We start from the raw sequence: 21026 nt of genomic DNA, 5'->3' as shown, positions 1-21026 counted from the left end.
CAACCCCGCATTCTGCTCCACAAAATGGGCTCTGCAGCAAACGGAAGGCTTCCTACACCTTTCTGTGTCCCCTAAACACAAAATGCAAGCAAGCAAGCAAGCTAACAAACAAAAACGATACAAAAACAAAAACAAAAAAACCCTACCATGTTAAAGAATTAAGTCTATTGCAAAGGTAAACAGAAATCAGATGAGCACACGAGGAAGTTATAAAAGTTCACAAAAGTTCCTATAGTTCACCTTGTCCATACTACCCTGACCTCTAATATTTCCTTTCTGAGTCCACGGAGGGATACAATGATGTATATAAAGTGCCTGGTACAGTGCTTGGCACATAGGATACGTGCTCAATGAAGTTTTAATTATGATCATAATTAGTTATGATTATAGTACTAACATATGGAAATACCATTGGGATTCTCACCTCAGCCTTTTTAGGCTGTTGGAATACAATCCCCCTGACCAGCCCTCCGTCGTCAGGGAAATAACCATCCTCTGTAAAGTTTCCTTTGGAAAACCCAGAGATGCAATTAACAGGGCTAATATGTGCCCTGTTTCTCTGGTGGTTGATGTGTTTACATTGTTCACTGTGACCAGATTGAGGTTTATATTCCACTGGGGACTCCAATCCCCGTGTAGAAGACCCTCCACAAACACACAGTTTTAGAGAATTTCCTCTTCTAGAAACATAGTAAAAAATGAAGTGGCAAGAGCTATAGTAAGGAGAAACGCTACGTGTGATAGCAGTTCAGCCTGGAGTGGGGGCAGTGGGGAATGGGAGAAGGCTTCAATGTGTTCTTTCCATGCAAGATATGTTTGCAAAGGAGATGGAGACAGGACCGTTTATAGCTAAGGGGAAAGTGCCCAGTCAACCCAGAAGGAGATCCCTAGTGCCAGGCCTACGGATTTCTACTTGGCCCTGGGCTGTTTGGCCATCTGACAAAAGGGAAGATAGAAGAGATCTACTTATTGCATTTTTGTATGGCACAAAGTTGGGAACGACCAATAATGCACCTAAGAGAAAGAATAGGAGACACGATTAGGCTGGTGAGATGAACCCCTCAGGAAACAGAATAAAGTTTAGATGTAGTATAAGCAAACCCTGGTTCTTGGGTGTGCACTTCAATGATCAGCATAGGCAACATCCTGTCCTTCAGATATGATCCGGTTAACACAGGCCCATGCCAGGGAAATCCGAGCCTGCTTTTTTCATTCCAGATTCGGAGCACGTATTTGGGAGATTGCTTGTTGGCTTTGGGCATACAGCCTGTGGCTGAAGCATCAAATGTTTCTTTTCATACAATTATCTGGCCCTTGCTTGAAGTGATTGAGCCTGGTTTTGACATTAAATAAGCCATATTCTAACCAAATGAGCTAACCAGAGTTTAGTATATGGATCAGAAGGGAAATTTGTATTGAATTATCTGGGCACTTTCTCAGTTCTTTATTTAACATTGCCTAAGTAGTTGCAGATAGAATACCATGGTTCTTAATTTTGTCCGTACATAGACATGACTTCATGACCAGTTCTAGGAAATGCATAAGCAAATGAACTTCATTACATATGAAGTGTCATCTTCTGATGAATACATGAATATATTTTAAATAGGCTAAAAATATATTCTTTAGTGGATGCAAAATGTATTTCTATATTTAAATCCAAATGGCCTTGTTTGTTTCCCTCTGAGATGTAAGAAAACAAAAGTTTATTATCTTGTCAATGGGATTTTGTCCATTAAGGTATATTATCATACTGTATAATAAAATTCAGCACAGGTTATAAATGACACTGATTAATTTTTGGAAGTGCATCTGAACTAGACAGTACTAATAATTGCCCTTGTGTAGGGAGAAGATACTACAAACCCATCCTGAGTTTTTTTTAACATAATCTCTATTCAAATATGTTTAGAGGTTTAAAGTTACATTAAGGAAATGTGTCCACTCAACAGAATAAAGAAAGCAGAGTCAATTTGCTAGGTATAGGTAAACTATTCCTTGTAAATCAGAGGATATAATAGAAGAAATACAGACATACCATAAAGTCCTATCCATTCATTTCTGAATTTTCAAGCCAAGGAGGATACAGCCAAACTTTACATTCATAATATCCACAAGATAAACAATAATCAATTGAGGAGAAATGTAATTCTTACCACATACAAATGTCTAAGAGATTTTCTTCTCAGGGATGCTCAGCTCATCAACAGTAGACCTGAAGTTTAATCAGTTTAACAGGCTTCTTTAATCATAAGAACATGGATCAGCCCATCCTCACACACCTGGCACCATTCCTTCTATGGCAAATGATGCTGGTGATAGAATCGGTTGTGAAGAACAGTGGTGCTGATGGATGCTTCTAGTGATTTTCCCCACTGTGAGTAATGGAGAATTGTTTCTATGAGGTTATACATGATAAAGAGAGATAGGGAGGAAAATATAATGATTTTTTTTTAGAGAAAGAGAGTGTGCATACAAGCAGAGGAGAGGCAGAGGGAGAGAGAGAGAGAGAGACAGAGAGAGAGAAAGAGAGAAACCCTCTTTTCTATATTTAAATCCAAATGGCCTTGTTTGGGCTCGATCCCATGATCCTGGATCTGACCTAAGCTGAAACCAAAAGTCAGACACTTAACCGACTGAGCCAGGCACCCCAGAATGATTTTTTAAATACATATTTATTTATAGCGCTGGAGTTGGCCTTCTCGTTGTGAAACACCCACTGCTCTGGGAGAAGGGAGCAGCATAAGCTCCTCCTCAAAATATTCTGAAAAGCATAACTGATTTTTGGGGAAAAAGTGGAATTTATTTGCTTAATAAGCCTATGGATTTGGGGGTGAGGAGGGAGGAAGACTGAACCTGTAGTTATCTGAATGCGTAAGCTAGAGAAACCAGTGGGCTGAGTGGCTTCAACTAGAGTTTACTGGCAGCAAATATCATCAGAGACTCTACATTGTTCAAGCGCAGTTCATTTTAATGGCCTTCACTCTACACAAGAGTGTAAAGAAATTCCTAAGAGAAACTGGGGAGAGGACTGGTACCAACATAGAGGTAACTGAAGCCAGAAAGTGCTCTGCAGCTCAGCCCGTGGCTGTGCTTTGAGTAACAGCCACTGGCCACGTGTGTATAAACTGAAAGAGCTCTAGCCTAGGATTCTAAGCAGATGGTACCAGTGGGTCCTGGACAGATAGCAAGCCACTCACCAACCATCTGACATTGAACTGCATCAGCCAAGAACCATGGCAAAAGTGAATTCATCCACTTTTCTGATTTTCCTTGTACTCGGCTTTTGGAAGCACGGTTAATCCCAGCTCTTCTCCCCAAATTAGTTGAACCCTCATGATTGCTGGACAATTTAATGGGGTGGAGAAGGCATTCAGAGAGGGATTCCGGACTTCCTGTTAATCAGAAAAGTGGTCTTCTCAAACGACTGCTTGGAAAAATGCAAGAGATGTGCCCATAGTTATTCCCAGGCTTGTGGAATGGTGAGAAACAAATACAGAGGACTCGGGTATGGCACTGCGATCCAACAGGTGGAACTGATCAGCCACACAGCTCTAAACTTGCCTGTTGATTTTCGCTAAACTATGTACAGATGAAGGGAAATAAGCCAGGATGCACATTTACCCAGCATCTATGTCAGGCAAAAAAAAATAAAATAAATTTTTTTAAAAAGTTCATGTTCAGTATGAATTTTGGCATCCTGTTTTAATGCCCAAAGCAGCTTTCCATAATCAAATGCTTCTCTTTTTTTTAATTTTTTAAAATCTTTATTGAGTTTTGAGAGAGTGAGAGAGAGACAGAGTGAGAGCAGGGGAGGAACAGAGAGAGAGGGAGACACAGAATCCGAAGCAGGCTCCAGGCTCTGAGCTGTCGGCACAGAGTCTCGACGCAGGGCTCGAACCCATGAACCATGAGATCATGACCTGAGCCGAAGTCGGACGCTTAACCAACTGAGCCACCCAGGTGCCCTTATAATCAAATGCTTCTTTAAGTATCTTGGAGAAGCAATTTTCTTTAATAATATCCAGTGGCTTATGCCCATCCAAAGTGCTTAATTAGTGACTATTAAAACCATACACATATTGTGCATTTGTCATTTCCCTCCTGCACATCCTGTAAACTGCCACAAAAGACCATGACCACCATAACAGATACTCCTGAGTGAAAAATTCTCCATCAATTAGTTCTAAAAGGGGAGAAAATTACAAATAAAAAGAAACACATTTTCATTGATATTCTGGTTTTCAGAGTTTAGAGTGCTAACCATTACACTATGGAACCGCCACGATATTCTGGTTTTCATTTATTCGTTCTATTATTCATTTAAAGTACCGACTATGTGACAGCCATGTGCTAGGCACTAGGATATACAAATGTGTGGAGCACAGTCCCTACAATCTAGGGATGCCCAGTTACAGTGATCGAGGAGAAAAATATGCAAAAATGTGTTACAGGATGCTTAAAGGTGGGTTTTAGACTCAGCAAGCTCATGAATCATGGTGTCATTAACCAAGATACGGAATGAATAAAGGAGGGCTCATTCGGGGGAGAAGATAAAGAATTCAGTTTTGTAATTTCACCTTGATATTGCTGCCCTGGTTTTGATCAGTGTGTCATAGTTGATAGGTACTGACTTGCACTTCAGCTGAACCAGGTTCATATCCTGCCTCTAATGATGCTGGTGCTAATCATATTATCTCAGGCAAATTTCTTAAACTCTCCAGAGCTATGACTTACTCATCTGTAAGAAAGAAAGAAAGAAAGAAAGAAAGAAAGAAAGAAAGAAAGAAAGAAAGAAAGAAAGAAAGAAAGAAAGGGAAAAGTTGATGATACATACCTCATAAATGGTAAGGTTTAAATGTACAATAGGACCTAGATGTGTAATTCTTTTAATAATCTCTCCACACACCTCCCCAAGCCCAAATGAACCCAAACTAAATCCTTTTGCTTCTGCTTAGTTTTGGTCTATGCCAATGAATGGTGCACTTCTCTCTGTTGCCTACAACTGCATCCTTCCTGCCATGCTGGCTGGTTTTGCAGTGTCTCTCTCACCTCTTATCCAGAGCTGAATTCCCCTAATACCAGCACTCTTCGTAGCTAGTGTTGAGAAGCATGTCCTATCTCACTGCTGTCTTTAAGCCCTGGGGGAGTGAATAAAGAAAAATAAGGATGCAAGTTACCCCTCCAGTTCAAATACGCATCACCTGCTATGACCACACCTCGCTGATAGATTGGGTGTTTACAACCATGAATTTTGTCCTAACCTCCTTCATTCTTCAATTCTCCAACATCCAAGGGGGCTGATGTCCTCACACAGTCTTGGAGCGAAGCCAGGGCACACAGTAATGTCGTTCTGCTGGACCGTTCACGTGCACTGGAGGGTGACAGCTGCATCCCAGACAGCTGGTGTATGGCAGGCTGAAGTGGGATAATCACAAGCTGGGAGGGAAAAGGAAATGCTATATGGATTCACTGAAGCACAACTTCAAGGAAGAGAGAAACTGGAGACAATTAGGAAACTCAGGCTGACAAGCAGCTATCAGGAACACAGCTTTCCTTTTTAAATAAAGGCAGTTGGCTGACCAGGAAGCAGTCACAAACAGCAAAGTATCTTTCAGAGAGCTATGGCCAGTGGTAATTAAAGCACATTTCCTGTGCACCCAGTTTAGCAAGGACTGACGGACCAGTGAGGGTATTTTTGGCTACATGCTTATCCAGATTTCAACGTTGCCTCTCTGAGGAGGTATGACCATATGCCTCTCTCCTAATCCCCCTGTCTATTTCACCGGGCATCCAGAAGTAAGGCCTTCCAGTCACTCTTCATTCAGATAAAAGGACTTCAGCAGCCACAAGAGAAAGGAACACAGTACATGAGGTTAGTGAGCGGGACTGTTAGGTCAAACAGTACATGATCCGACAGGCTGACAACCGGGGATGAAATGTGCTATGGCAAAAAGAGTCAAGGGTAGATTCAACTCTGCCAACAATGTGAGAATTTGCTTCCTGGTGTATAAAACGAAGAGTTTTATACATTTTTTTTAAGAATTAAATGAAATAATATAGTGTGCTCGTGATAGGCATTTTGAAAACGGCTCCCTACTCTCTTTGATGTAGTGCAGGAAAACAGGTACAGAAGTGGGATTTCAGCTGTGCCTCTCACTGTAGCATCTATGACTCCCTCAGCACTCCTGTAAGGCTTGGTGATTAAAAGCATAAACACGATGTTGTCATAACCTAATATCGTCATTCCATTTATGTCATTTACAAGTTGACTGGTGAATAATAAAAGTACATCACCATCTCTCTCCCTCCCTCTGCAAGGCAATAAACATGTAGAATGCTCATAGTTATGGTATAGATTTAAAAAAAGAAAAAAGGAAACTACAAGTCATAGTTTCTAGCTTGATGTCAGGAAGAGGGTAGAATGCCGAGTAGGCAAAGCTCTGAGAGCTTCCCACAGGCAGAGCAGCCTTTACTTTGAAATGTTTTACACATTGCCTTTCCCATAAGTTCTGCCTCTACACAAAGGATTCCATGACTGAGGAAGTAAGTTTGAAAACCACTTTCCTGTAATATTCATCTTCATGAGACCTCTTGGATAAAAAGACAACAGGATTCCTACATCCCGGGTCAATTACAGGGGCCAACTCATTCATTTAGTCTATCCAGGGCTGGAAACTGTTCCTACCAGAAGTGCTCCTACCAGAAACGGCTCTGAAATGAACCAGTCCCTGAAGTGATAGAGGGAAAATGAATCAAGGATCCGAGGGTGAGGGTTCCCAGGACCATCCTCAGGTTCGATGATCCCTCAGGATCAGCACATAGACATACTCACAGTTATAATTCATTATTATGGCTAAATGATACAAAACAAAATCAACAAAAGTAAAAGGCACATGGAGCAGAACCTGAAGGAAGCCAGGAGCAGGTTCTCAAGAGTCCTCTCCCAGGGGAGTCACCCAGCAACACGTGTGAGTTGTCTACCTGGAAAGCTCAGTAGAGACTCAGTGTCCAGGATTTTTGCTGGCAGATAGTTACACAGGCATCCTCTGTCTCGTGCTGCCAAGATTCCAGACTTTCCAGAAGAAATACTAGGCATCAATGTCAACCAAATTGTTTATAGAAACAATTTAAACACAGTGAGCTACTCTTACCAGTCAGGATGGCCGGAACCCTCCCCAAAGGCAAGTTCTCAGAGGCCAACCAAACCATTCATAGGACAGTAGTCAGGCCTGCTGTGTTAACTCTTTTTTGTGCAGACATCCATAAAACAGTTTGAAAGTTGATGATGTAAGCATAATATAAACATCAGGATAGGAATGAGTTTAAACCATCCATTACCGTATAAATTCATTAACAATCCTATAAACCACGTTGGATGTTGCTCCAAGAGGAAAGAGTTACGGGAAAGACTAGAATCAACTGAGGAAACATTGTATTCTGTTGCAACCAATGCCATAAAATGTGAACTTTGAATTCATATATCAAGTTATGCATTCAAATAGGGAAAAAAGCACACAGCCATGGTAATGAAATGAGTGTAGTAAAAGAATCTTAGATCATAGTTTAATCCTCTTATTTTACAAGTAAGGACATAAAAATCCCAAGAGATTATTTGACTGGTCCAAGATCGCACTGCTGGTTAGGGGCCAGACAGAGCACAGAACCCAGCTGCCCAGTTCATAGCAGCACAAGCTTCTCCCTTTCAGTTCATTCCATCCTTCATATTTTGAGGTCTCTGGAAAAAACAATCTCTAAATTCAAACGCATTGCTTAGAATTGCGTTATGCCAGAGAAAACACAACAATGATACATGAATCTTACTTGGTGGCCACAAAATTAACAAATCAACAAATAACCCCACTGATGATATTGAGAAATGAGCTCCCAAAACTTGAAAATGTGTAAAACTTTCACACATGTAAAATGTGTTATTATGACAAAGTGAATGAAATGAGGGCAGAGCTAATCCAGGACAAGGGGATGCTAACTGGGTGTTGGGTGAATCTATGTTATCCCAGGGTATGTTCTCAGGGAATGTCCTCTCTGTTCAAATAAATTTTGACCATTATAGGTTTGGTATTCATATACCTCGTACTTTTACACTTTCTGCATCAATTTTCACAAAGCTCCTTTCTTGTGTGGATTTCGGTCTTTCACACATGGTTGGATGGAGTTAGGTCATCGTGGGGTGTCTGTAACCAGTAGCCAGGGAGAAGAGGCCATCACTACACAGGCAGAGGTTGTGTGGTGAGGTGAGGCGGCTGGCATTGGGATCCTCGCTGAGGGAGATCATCCTTCAACTTTTTGCTTATTCTCTCCCCACCCACTTAATTCTCAAAAGGGGACACTTTTCAGGGTGAGTGGGAAGTGATATTGCCCAAACTCAGACTCTCAGAAGCCTTCGTTTTCCCGGGGGGGGGGGGGTGGCGGTGGTTAGAGTGGCAGGCGGAGAGGGTGTTTTACACAGGATATTAAGAGCCAAGAAAATGGAAACTTTGTAGAAGGAACCAGAGTAAAGAAAACACAGGTCGAGTCTTTGGGGATGGAAAATATAATGAGTGAACTACCAAGCGCTCATTCCACTACGTTTCTCTACCAATGTTAAGTGACGATTATTAAAGCAAAGTCCAAGTACTTTGCTTGGTACAAAATTGGTAATTACCTTAGTAGGGACTATATAAGTCCTTACATGATTTGGAAGCTAGCTTCGTGAACAAAAAGAGCAGGCGTCATGATTTAATATGACTTATGCCCTCATGATCCACTCACTTGCTCATCCCCCCACTGGCCTTAGGGCCATGAGGCTTTTATGTCTAATCTATTAAACACGCTGGATTCAATAGAGTGCAAACAAAAGGCAGCTTTTTCCCTTTTGCCACTCTGTCTTTGAACCCGCTCTTGAAACTTGTTTTTTTCTCTACCCTGGATGAATGCTGGGCAGTTGTCATAGCTTTCCAGGTCACTACGAAATAATAAATCACTCTCAAATAAGTAAAAACTTCATCTTATCCAATAGCCTCATAACTCCAAAGTCACATTCAATTTAAATCTTCCCCAGACCATCTTAGGTCTGCTCTAGGTTTGCCAAGAATGCAGAAGCAGAGGATGGGCACTGCTTGGTTCTCTACTTCTGTCCTTGTTCTTAATTAAACATTGTCTGGGAGAAGAAATGATGCAGTCAGTCCTCGCTCCCAACAGCTCTATTCAAATTAGTTTATTGAATTACTTCTCAAATCCTGCTGTCTCGATGGCAGCCTCAGCTGGAGTCACTGATCTCCCTCTAGCTATGGGTGCACTTGTGTCCATTTTGGCAAGAAGGGGCATAGCCTCACCACCCGCCCCCCCCACACCGGGCTGGCCTCCCTCTGCAAAAGGTCTCAGGCCATGTTACTGTGTCAGGGGAGACCATGGGAATGGGCTACCTTGGACCATCATCATGTGTCACGGACAAGACAGGCTACATAACTTGTAGGGTCCTGTGCAAAATGGAAGTGCAGGATCCTTCCTCAAAACTTATTAACAGCAGAACATTATGTGAAGAGCAAGGCTCTTCTGAGCACACGGCCACATGCAACTGCACAGATCACACGCCCATGAAGCTGGCTCCGATCACAGAACAATCCAGGATGAAGTGCGACCGGAAATCAGGAGAACTAGAGCTTCTGTTTCCAGGCAAGGGTGGAGCCTGAGAACAAAGTCCAGAGCAGAGAAGCTGAAAGCAGGCCTTTTACAGACAGATTGGAAGGGTAAAAACCACTAATTCGTCATGGTATCCTAAACCCCCACATGCAGACGTCAGGTGAGCTCCAGGCACCCAGGTGCCCAAGGAGCAGCAGCCTTCCTGGCCTTCCTTGTGGGCACAGGGCTCCCGAGCAAAGCCCCAGGGAGCCTCCCTTGTGGAGGAAAGCAGTGTTAACCAAGGAAATGGAACGCTGACACTGATGAAGAAGCACAGACAGGAAGGTCCCCAGAAAGCAAACTGGGAGTAAAACACAGAGGGCCTCAAACTTCTTCAAGCAATTCTGCGTCCGTCATTTCACAGATGTGGTACTGTGCCCACAGAATCATGAGGCTGAGTTTCAGGTAGCACACCGCTTGTAGGTGGGCACAGCCAGAGCCCCCTTTCTGAGAGACAAAGTGAGAGAAGACTGGCCATCGGTCACCATCACTTCACCAGCCTCGAATCTGCCCCAGGAGCAGCCTCCCTCCCCTCTTCCCACTGCCATTCCTCAGGAGGGGTGGGGGGGGGGGTGGGGAAGGTGAGGGAGAGGGAGGACACTAATCTGTGGGCATTTGGGGATTCGCAGTATCTTCCCTCAGTAGGAGAGGTTATCTGTTTTGTAGAAGTGAAATCACCTTCCCAAATCCTAAAATGCCGTGAGTGGTTTCGATCTACAGTATCCTGCAATGCCATTGTGGCTCAGGTTACTTCAAAAGGGTCAACTGATGTGAAAAAGTATCAGTCCTCTCTACCAAGTGGTTCAAACAGTTGGTACTTATAACTGAGAATGTAAGACATGACAGCCCATTTCTTTCGTTTTCTCCTAGGCTGGCTTCTGGTAAGTCTGCTATTGTTTACTTATTATCCTCATTGTAGATATTTGAAACATCAGAAAAGATACTTTAATATCTAACACTGTGTAGTCACTGCTTTTAAACCTTATTAAAAAAATTAATGCTTATTTATTTTTGAGAGAGAGAGAGACAAAGTGCTAGTGAGAGGGGCAGAGAGAGAGGGAGACACAGAATCCAAAGCAGGGTACAGGTTCTGAGCTGTCAGCAGAGAGCCCCACATGGGGCTCAAACCCACAAACTGTGAAATCATGACCTGGGCTGAAGTTGGACGCTTAACCAACTGAGCCACACTTGTGGCCCTTTAAAACTTACTTAAAAACAAAAACAAAAACAAAAACTTGTTTTTCAGCCTTAGTTTTAAAAAAGAACTCATATTTATGTATGAGTCCATATATATTACATAATATTAGTGTTAAATAATATAATACAATGAAAATAATATCAGATATATGTGTGCAGGTATGTGTATAGAGACAGAAAGATTTGAAAAAATTTCACCAAAAAAACTACAATAATTCTCTGAGTAGTAGCATTAGAGATGATTCTCATTTTCTTCTTTACATTTTATCTGTTTTCCAACCGTTCTATGTTGATAACACATTTCACATTATCAAGAGAGAAAATTATTTTTAAATGTCCCTTGGCAACCGTAAGATGGCACATGTTTGCTTAAACATTTCTAGGCTTGCAGAATACTCCTTTATACAGTCGTCACATTTTCTTGCAATATATGTGTTTTTATAGCGCCTTTCCCCCCACTAGACATTATTTTCTTAAGATCTGTGACACTTGTTTTGATATTCCTCACTACTCAGCTATCTAGCACACATAGTAAGCAATAAATGTTCATAGGATAAATGGGTAAATTTATGAATGAATGCAATTAGGCCACCTTCTAGTTCAGACTTTAGTTAAATAACTCTGTTTAATTTTTTGTTACCTTTTTCTAAAAAGAAAATTATGGTTCATTTTACATACTAATTCAATAGCAATTGTTTTAAGTTTATTTATTTACTTTGGCGGGGACAAGGAGGGGAAGAGAGAGAGGGGGAGAGAAAACCTCAAGTAGGCTCTGAACTGAACTGTCAGAGCACAGCCCAATATGGGGCTTGAACTCAGGAACCTGTGAGATCATGATCTGAGCCGAAATCAAGAGTCAGATGCTTAACCGACTGAGCCACCCAGGTGCCCCACAGCAATTTTTCAAAGTGACTTTATTTTAGATTTTTTTCCAAAATATTTCACTTTATTTTCATAAAAACAAAACTTTTTTTTCTTTTTGTACTCTTTTCTTCTTTGGTTTACCTAGTATTAAATTCCATTAAAATAGTTATAAATAATAAATAAGATATACATAAATAAATATAAATTAAATTAAATTAAATTAAATTAAATTAGTTATAAGAACAACTGGCAACTGGCATGGATAGGCTTAAGGTTGAAAATGATTTGCTCTCAGGAACCATTCAACTCCATAGTGGAAGCAGAAGTGAGGGAGAGAACTAGAAAGTGGCCCTGGGCAGTAAACACTCATCATGCAGGGCACTTGAGTCAGTGTGTTTTATGTACCCAAGCGAGTAGCCAGTTTAAGTGAAGGTCGCTAAGAGAGCTCTGACTTCCTTGCATCAGGCTTAGTTTGCCTGCAGGATGCTTTTGAAGGCATAATGGCCCTCTTCAGCCTCATAAGCTTTGCCTTCTGCTCTTCAGAAGCGAAACAAAACACTGAAAATCAGTGAACAGAAGAACCTGAATCTTTCTGTTCAGTGTGTGTGTGCTCGCACAATGCACGCCTGGGTCTGGCAGCAAAGTTACCTTTAAAAAAATTAATCAGTTGGATGTGAGACCAAAAATACCCTAAAATCACTTCGTTACAAAAATATCCTAAAATCTGGGAAAATGGCCCAAATGCTAGGACGATTTGGATTTCATATTAACAGACAGGATCAACCATAGATGAACTTTCTGGTAAACATTTGTGCATAAGAATAAAATTGGCATCAGTTGAAAGAGAAAAACTGAAAATAAATGGGGAAGGCAAGAAGTCCTAACCTGCACTTAATTTATTTCAAAGTTAGCCTCAAAACTTCACTCTTAAATACAGTGTCTGCTTAATACTACCTAGGCTTAAATGACTTAATAAAGAGATTTCTTTTTTCAAAATAACAGTTCAGTTGGACCTTTAATTAAACACTTGTTGTTTGAATTCTATGCCCATAGCATTCCTGGAGTTTGCAGCCCACCAGCACTTCAAATTTAATTTTGATGAGTAAATAAACATAAACCCAGATACAAAGCTAACTACAGAGTAGCCAGCACATCATAGCTGTCTATGCATATGCAAAAGCCCGGGGAAGCAAGCTTCTCCACTCACTTTCCTTCCCCCCCTGAACTGACTTATTTTTTCTTTACTGTAACCAGAACTATCCTTGATGCTCTATTATTAAGTTATATTACTAGAGAGTGCTTAGAGTATATGAAAAAAAATGTTTTGAAAAGCAAATTATTTTCTAATGAAATCAACACTATTTCTTGCAGCAGATCATTGGATATTGCAGGTGCTACTCGTAAAATACTTGTCAGCAGACCAGAAAGGAAATCGAATTGTGTAATATGTCGAAGCTACAGGTATCTTGGTTTGTATAAAGAGACTATATTATGTTAAATGAAAACTTCAGAGGAAGTTTAAGACTTATGTATAAACCAAAGTGTTATCTTAGTAATGATATATAAACACAAGTAAATTAGTTTAAAATAAATAGTTAAATCTTATACAAATCTATAGGGACAACTCATTTGATCTAAACTGGTTTTGAAAACAAGTGTGTAAAACAGCGATGATTATTTCCATCTCTAAAAATTTTTTTTAAATAGATTTAAAGTATATTGTCTTATACAGGGCGCCTGGGTGGCTCAGTCGGTTGAGCATCCAACTTCAGCTAAGGTCATGAACTCGGGGATCATGAGTTTGAGCCCCACATCGGGCCTTGTGCTAACAGCTCAGAGCCTGGAGCCTGTTTCTGATCCTGTGTTTCCTTCTCTCTCTGTTGCTCCCCCGCTTGTTCTGTCTCAAAAATAAACAAAGATTAGGGGCACCTGGGTGGCTCCGTCAGTTGACCATCCGACTTCAGCTCAGGTCGTGATCTCACGGTTTGTGAGTTTGAGCCCCACGTCGGGCTCTGTGCTGACAGCTCGGAGCCTGGACGGAAGCTGCTTCAAATTCTGTGTTCCCCTGTCTCTCTGCCCCTCCCCAGCTCACACTCTCTCTCTCTCTCTCTCTCTCTCTCTCTCTCTCTCAAAAATAAATATTAAAATTTTTTTAAATAAATAAATAAATATTTAAAAAATTTAAAAATAAAATAAAAATGAAGCATATTGTCTTACAGATGTACTTTGCTGGTATTATGTTTGTACTACAGAGACAAAGGACGATAAACATTGCTAGTTACAAGCTGTTGTTTTGTTGAAGTTTCAGTTTCAATGTTTATCCCTTACCAACCCTTAATCTATCCTTCCTTTATTGTTTTCTACCTTTTTAGTTTTTCTTTTCATCACAATGCAAATTTCATGAAAGCAAATATTTATCCTCTGACACTTTTATACTTTATCTCCTCACAGCAACAATATCATCTAATCAGATTATCCTGTCATTCAAAAAGATTTATCTGTACCCCGAAAGTATAAGCTACAGAAAAACAAAAACAAAAACACAAAAATAGAAAACTAGATACAGTAGATGTCATCAAAATTGAAAAGTTCTGTGCTCTAAAGGACGTCATCGGAAGAAAGGCAACACACATTTTTTCAGCTTATACAATTTGAAAATTACATAATTTTATATAATTATCAGTAAGGGACTTGCATTTAGATTACATAAAGAACTGTTACAACTCAGTAATAAAGAGACAAATAACCCAATTAAAAAAATGGACAAAGGGTTTGAATAGATATTTCTCCAAGGAGGATATACAAATGACTAACAAACAAATGAAAAGGGGTTCAACATCATTAGTCATCAGGGAACTGTAATCCAAGACCACAGGGAGACACTATTTCATACTCACTAGAATGACTATACTCAAAAAAGTCAGACACAAAGGGCTAGCATCCAAAATCTATAAAGAGCTCACCAAACTCCACACCCGAAAAACAAATAACCCACTGAAGAAATGGGCAGAAAACATGAATAGACACTTCTCTAAAGAAGACATCCAGATGGCCAACAGGCACATGAAAAGATGTTCAATGTTGCTCCTTATCAGGGAAATACAAATCAAAACCACACTCAGATATCACCTCACGCCAGTCAGAGTGGCCAAAATGAACAAATCAGGAGACTATAGATGCTGGAGAGGATGTGGAGAAACGGGAACCCTCTTGCACTGTTGGTGGGAATGCAAATTGGTGCAGCCGCTCTGGAAAGCAGTGTGGAGGTTCCTCAGAAAATTAAAAATAGACCTACCCTATGACCCAGCAATAACACTGCTAGGAATTCATCCAAGGGATACAGGAGTACTGATGCATAGGGGTACTTGTACCCCAATGTTTATAGCAGCACTCTCAACAATAGCCAAATTATGGAAAGAGCCTAAATGTCCATCAACTGATGAATGGATAAAGAAATTGTGGTTTATATACACAATGGAATACTACGTGGCAATGAGAAAGAATGAAATATGGCCTTTTGTAGCAACGTGGATGGAACTGGAGAGTGTGATGCTAAGTGAAATAAGCCATACAGAGAAAGACAGATACCATATGGTTTTACTCTTATGTGGATCCTGAGAAACTTAACAGAAACCCATGGGGGAGGGGAAGAAAAAAAAAAAAAAAGAGGTTAGAGTGGGAGAGAACCAAAGCATAAGAGACTGTTAAAAACTGAGAACAAACTGAGGGTTGATGGGGGGTGGGAGGGAGGGGAGGGTGGGGGATGGGTATTGAGGAGGGCACCTTTTGGGATGAGCACTGGGTGTTGTATGGAAACCAATTTGAGAATAAAATTCATATATTAAAAAAAAAAGTCAGACATAACAAATGCAGGTAAGGATGGGGAGAAGTCAGAGCACTCATACATTGCTAGTGATAATATCAACTGACGCAGCTGCTTGGAAAAGTAATCTCTTTTTTAAATAGTTACACACACAGTTAGCCTATGATCCAGCAATTCTACTCATCGTTATATACCCATGAGAAACATAAAGCGATTTTCACACAAATACTTGTATACAAACGTTCACAGCAGTGTATTCGCAATAGTCAAGAAGTGGAAACGACCCAAAGTGTCCATCAACTGATAAATGGATAACCAAATGTGGTATATCCATACAATGGAATATTATTTGGCAATAAAAAAGAACAAAATACTGAGACACGCTACAACATGGATGAACCTTGAAAACATACTAAATAAGAGAAGGCAGTCACAAAGTACCACATATTGTATTATTCTATTTGTGTGGACTTTCGAGAATAGTCAACTCTGTGGAGATAGAAAGTAGATTTGTGGTTTTCTAGGGCTGGAGGTGATGGGGAGATTGGGGATGATGGCTAAGTAAGTTTTTTTAAAAGATCCATCCCCTATCCACCAGGTTCTGTCGTTTCAAGATGCCAGTGAGCTGCAACTTGTTGGAAACTCCATCTTATGAGTCTCTGTGCATTTATGTACTCACCTGCCCCTGGAGGTGGAGAAGTTCTGGATTTAATGTCAGAAACCCAAGTCTTTGTGTCCCATATTCCTCTAGCTATATGGCCTTGAAAATTTCACCCAACCTTTCTAAATCTTAATAAAATAGAAATCAAAATAACTACCTCACAGACACTGTGAGAAATAAAGGAGATGGCATGGGTCAAAAGACTTTGTAAATTGTCCATCCTGTATAAATGTAAATGGTTGCTGTTATCAGTTCTACAGACCCAGGACGTTGATTTTTACTTTCCCACAAGAAGTCAGGCCCAAAGAGCCCTGACTCACATCACCCAACTACATCATATGCAGGAGCCAGGGTCTTAATTAACAGTGAAAAATTACACTGTCAAGCAGATTGGATGGGCATGTCAGTCTGTCCACTCATTTCCTTTCCAGGAGAGAAATCTATTTGAGAAACTCAATTACCATTAGGAGGTTGCTCAGAGAATACAGAATCAGACCTCGGGGAGTTGGATTATCCTGGGAGCATTTTCATGAAGATATGGCAAACTAATGAGTCTCCTTCCTTCTCTACAGGGATAAATTTGTTCAGGCAGACTAACAGTCTTCCTTCTTTAGAGCAGGAAACTGCTCATGAATGCTTTCCCCCCCTAGTTTTTCAGGTAATCCTCCTCCTATTCAAGGTATTTATAACTACTTCAAATTCATCACCCTCTGTATTTCATGCATTGTTACAATGAACCAATTCCCAATTTCAAACTTCTTTTGTATTTATCATATTTTGCAGGTTGACTGCTTCCATGGTGACCATTCATGACATACAAGTTCCCACTTCTATAGAAACTTTGGTTCAATCAAGGTTGACCAGAGAAGCCTGATCTAACTTCCATGGTATGACTTCCTTTCTGATCCAGTCAGTTATCTTGTTTTCTTACAAACAATTTATATCGGACCTAAAAAGTAGAGTTCTCTACAAATGTGAATTATTGTGATTACTGTAAGCTCTGCAGATCAAAACTGTGATGGTTGGTGATCATGACATGATTAGAACCTGATGGTAAAACAGTCCTCAGTCCCTCTGGCCTTCCTTCCTTCCCTGCACACACTGACCATCAGTTTTTATTTAAAATCAGCTTTGCTTTGAAAGAATTTCAAGGGGCGCCTGGATGGCTCAGTTGGTTAAGTGCTGGACTTCAGCTCAGGTCATGATTTCACAGTGTGAGTTCAAGCCCTGCATCAGGCCCCGTCCTGATGGTGCAGATCCCGCTTGGGATTCTCTCTCTCTCTCTCTCTCTCTCTCTCACTCCTTCCCTCTCTCTGCCCTTCCCTGACTCATGCTCATACTCTCTCTCTCAAACTTTTTTAAAAAGTAAAGAATTTCAGTAATAGACAAATGAGAGTTTTGTACTATTCCAGAATAAATCATTAATTATTGATAGATTTATCAGGTCTTCCCAGAAATTCAGATATCATTATGGGTGTCATGTGGCATAATAGTGGAAAGAATGTGGATATGGAGTCAGGGGGTTGGAGAGTTCTGACACAGCCACTTTTTTTTTTAATTTTTTTAATGTTTATTTATTTTTGACAGAGAGAGAGAGACAGAGCATGAGTGGGGAGGGGCAGAGAGAGAGGGGGACACAGAATCTGAAGCAGGCTCCAGGCTCCGAGCTGTCAGCACAGAGCCCGACACGGGGCTCAAACTCATGGACGGCGAGATCATGACCTGAGCCAAAGTCGGACGCTCAACCGACTGAGCCACCCAGGTGCCCCTGACCCAGCCTTTTATAAGTAATATAGCTTTGTTCAGTTACTCAACCACTCTGAGTAACTTTCTTCATCCATTGCAAATATCTTCATCTGGTGTCCTGCAATAACAAAAAATAGTGCAACATAGCAAAGATTATGAATGGTTTGTTTTAAGTACCATGTAAAGGATAGCTAGTATTATTGAGACTTTTGTACCCTTTCAAAAGACCTCTTTCATTGTGCATTTAAAATCAAGATTTGTCGTGGCTTGCTATGTGGCCTTCTGAAACTCTGGGTCTTTCCATTCATTATTTGAAAAGCAAAAAGAAAATGATACTTTTTCATATTTAAAAGTAATAACTGTGGTTAAATAAGTTTTCCTCCTACACATTCTTCTTATACATTTCAAAAAAGTGGCTCAGAGTATTATATACCTAAGTAAGGTTTATAGGGCAGACTCTTAAGAAATGCAGAGAAACACAAACAGTATCTGTACCAATTTTCTCATCTGATCTCACTTACTATTTCAGGAGAGAGAGAAGTAGCCCACAGCATTACAGGCCTCTGACTTCAAAGTCTCTTAGATTTTAAACTGCTGTTTGACTTGGAAAAACCATGGTCAGATGCTTGGGCTTTTTAAAAAAAAATCAAACACCATTTAAAAGTCCTGCTAACTGCATTCCCAAGCTTTTATAGCCTGATCCTTTTCCAGAAAGGAAAGAATGATCTATGAAAGGAATACTATGTAATGAAACATTTTTAGTGAGTTGAATTTTTTACTTTCTAAAATTGTTCTAACTGCTGATGATACCAGTGCCACTCTTTTATTGAATAGAACACATGCAGAAAACAAACAAACAAAAACAAAACAAAACAAAACAACAAGTCTAATAGGGAAAGCCAGGTGTAAGGCAGTGTTAAAAGAAACAAAGGCAGTGTTTCAGACTTCTTCTCTTTAAGATGATGTTATGTGGATTGTTCATTTTCTTGGGATAGCCTTTTAGTTTCGTTGAACCTGGCTACCCCAGCCAAAGCATCTCTCACTCATTCAAAGAAGGGGTGCCTCCTTATTTTCCACTGACTCCTTGTATTAGTCCATTCAGAGTGCCATAACCAAATGCCATAGACTGAGTGACTTAAACAATAGACATTTATTTCCTCACAGTCTGCAATCTAAAATTCCATGATCAGGGTGCCAGCATGGTCTAGTTCTGATGAGAGCTCTCTTCCTGGCTTGTCGGCAGCTGCCGTCTTTCTGTGTGCTTGTATGACTTCTTTGTGTACATGGGGAGAGAGAGAGAGAGAAGAGAGAAAGAGAGAGACATTGACAGAAAGCTCTCTGGTATCTCCTCTTATAAGGACACTAGTCCCATCATGAGAACCGTACCCTCATGACCCCATCTATTTACCTCCCAAAGATCCCATCTGCAAACACCATCACATTGGGGGTTAGGACATCAACATATGAATTGGGGCAGGGAGGGGGGGGCACAATTCAGTCCACAGCTCTCCTCCAAACCTCTTACCATACCACATCACTAAAATTTAATGGCGTGGTGGTTTATTTGGTATTTAATTGGTGTGACAATTACTCACCAGATAAAGTGAATTGTTATGCTTACGGAAGTTATGTAAAAAAGTTAAACCCCAGAGCAAGTTTAAGATCTGAATGAAAAAAGGTCAATGCGTTATTTGCCCAAAAGATTTCATATGAAAACTTTACCTGATGAATTTGCCAATATTTAGAGATTGGTCCTCAGTCTTTCAGACTCGGAAAGCAGATTTTTGTAAATGCACCTTTGAAAGCTCAACTTATAAAAAAAATCACAATCACATAGCTCAAGAAGCTAATGTATAAATAAGAATTCTGATACTTCAGTAGACAATGACAAATATAGAGCTGTCACATACACACTAGAATACTCTCAGTGGCACAGACTACAAATTCTAAGGAGTTCTTTTTGGAGAGCCAAGTTATAATCAGAAAGCTGCCTGCTAACTAAAAATTCAAAAGACAAGAGATAATTTGCATGATTAAAATGTTTAATATCATGAGGTTAAGAAAACCTGATATATCCAGCCTCCGTGTAGAAATAGCCTTAAACCAAAGGGACTATGAAAATCAGAATCTATGGGTAGGTCTTCCTCTCCCTGAATAGTGCCCAAAGTGGCCTTCCCAAGTTACTCTGTTTTTCCACACCTCTGTTGCTAAATAACCCCATGTGCCGTGGAACCCTCCAGTCTTGCTCAGGTCTGGGAGCCATTGTACCCCTTTAGTATAGTGATTATAATGTGGGAGCTCAAGAGCCAGGTGGTCTCATTTTGAATCTTAGTTCTGCCACTTCTTGGCCATGTGACCTGGAGTGCTTGATTGAAAATGCCCTCCACACCATCCCTCCATTGCAATATTAGGAAAATAATCCCACGTAGGCACTTGGTCACGACGACTCTGGAGACTGGACTTCGCTCGTTAGTGCACCTCACTGCTTCCTCTGCAACCATGTCTGGCGAACCCAATATGGCTGAGATTGAGAAGTTCGGTAAATTGAAATTGAAGAAGACAGAGTCTCAAGAGAAAAATCCACCCCTTTCAAAAGAAATGATAGGACAGGAGAAGCAAGCAGGCAAATCATAGTGAGGCACGCACTGCCAGATACGCACTGTACATTCCACAAGCATTGTCTTCTTATTTTATTTCTTTTAGCTGTTTAACTTGGTAAGATGCAAAGGGGTTGGATCAAGTTTAAATGACCATGCTGCCCCTTTCACATCAAAGAACCCAGAACCGCTGACAGTGAAGGCCACCCCTGCCTCTCCCAGCTGCCTGTCTGACTGGCAGAGAAGGAAAAGACCTTGCAGCTTGGTGAAGGAGGAAGTTGGGGACGAAATCTAGAGTAAAACCCAAGCTGGTCCAAGATGTCCTGCAGGCTGTAAAATGCAGCTTAATCAGAATACCATTTTTTTCTTCAAATGATTTTAATTACTGGAATGCACGATTTTTTAGTATGCAAATAAAAAGCTTTAAAATATGGGGCAAAAAAAGAGAGAGAAAATA

The 21026-nt window shown here is 40.5% G+C and overlaps 1 protein-coding gene across 1 annotated transcript; it reads left to right on the top strand.

Annotated features, from left to right (window-relative positions):
* Positions 1–20471: 20471 nt before the first annotated feature.
* On the top strand, positions 20472–20606 carry LOC122217090 (thymosin beta-4-like). Its single transcript, XM_042933981.1, has one exon. It carries the CDS (start codon positions 20472–20474, stop codon positions 20604–20606), a length of 135 nt encoding a protein of 44 aa, XP_042789915.1.
* Positions 20607–21026: the final 420 nt, after the last annotated feature.

Source organism: Panthera leo, chromosome B1 (assembly GCF_018350215.1).
Source record: "Panthera leo isolate Ple1 chromosome B1, P.leo_Ple1_pat1.1, whole genome shotgun sequence".
Lineage (NCBI taxonomy): Eukaryota > Metazoa > Chordata > Mammalia > Carnivora > Felidae > Panthera > Panthera leo.
The sequence above is the reverse complement of the archived record's forward strand: the minus strand, read 5'-3'. Positions and strand labels throughout refer to the sequence as shown.

Coding starts and splice junctions, on each gene's coding strand:
- LOC122217090 (XM_042933981.1), top strand. CDS start 20,472: ATGTCTGGCGAACCCAATATGGCTGAGATTGAGAAGTTCGGTAAATTG.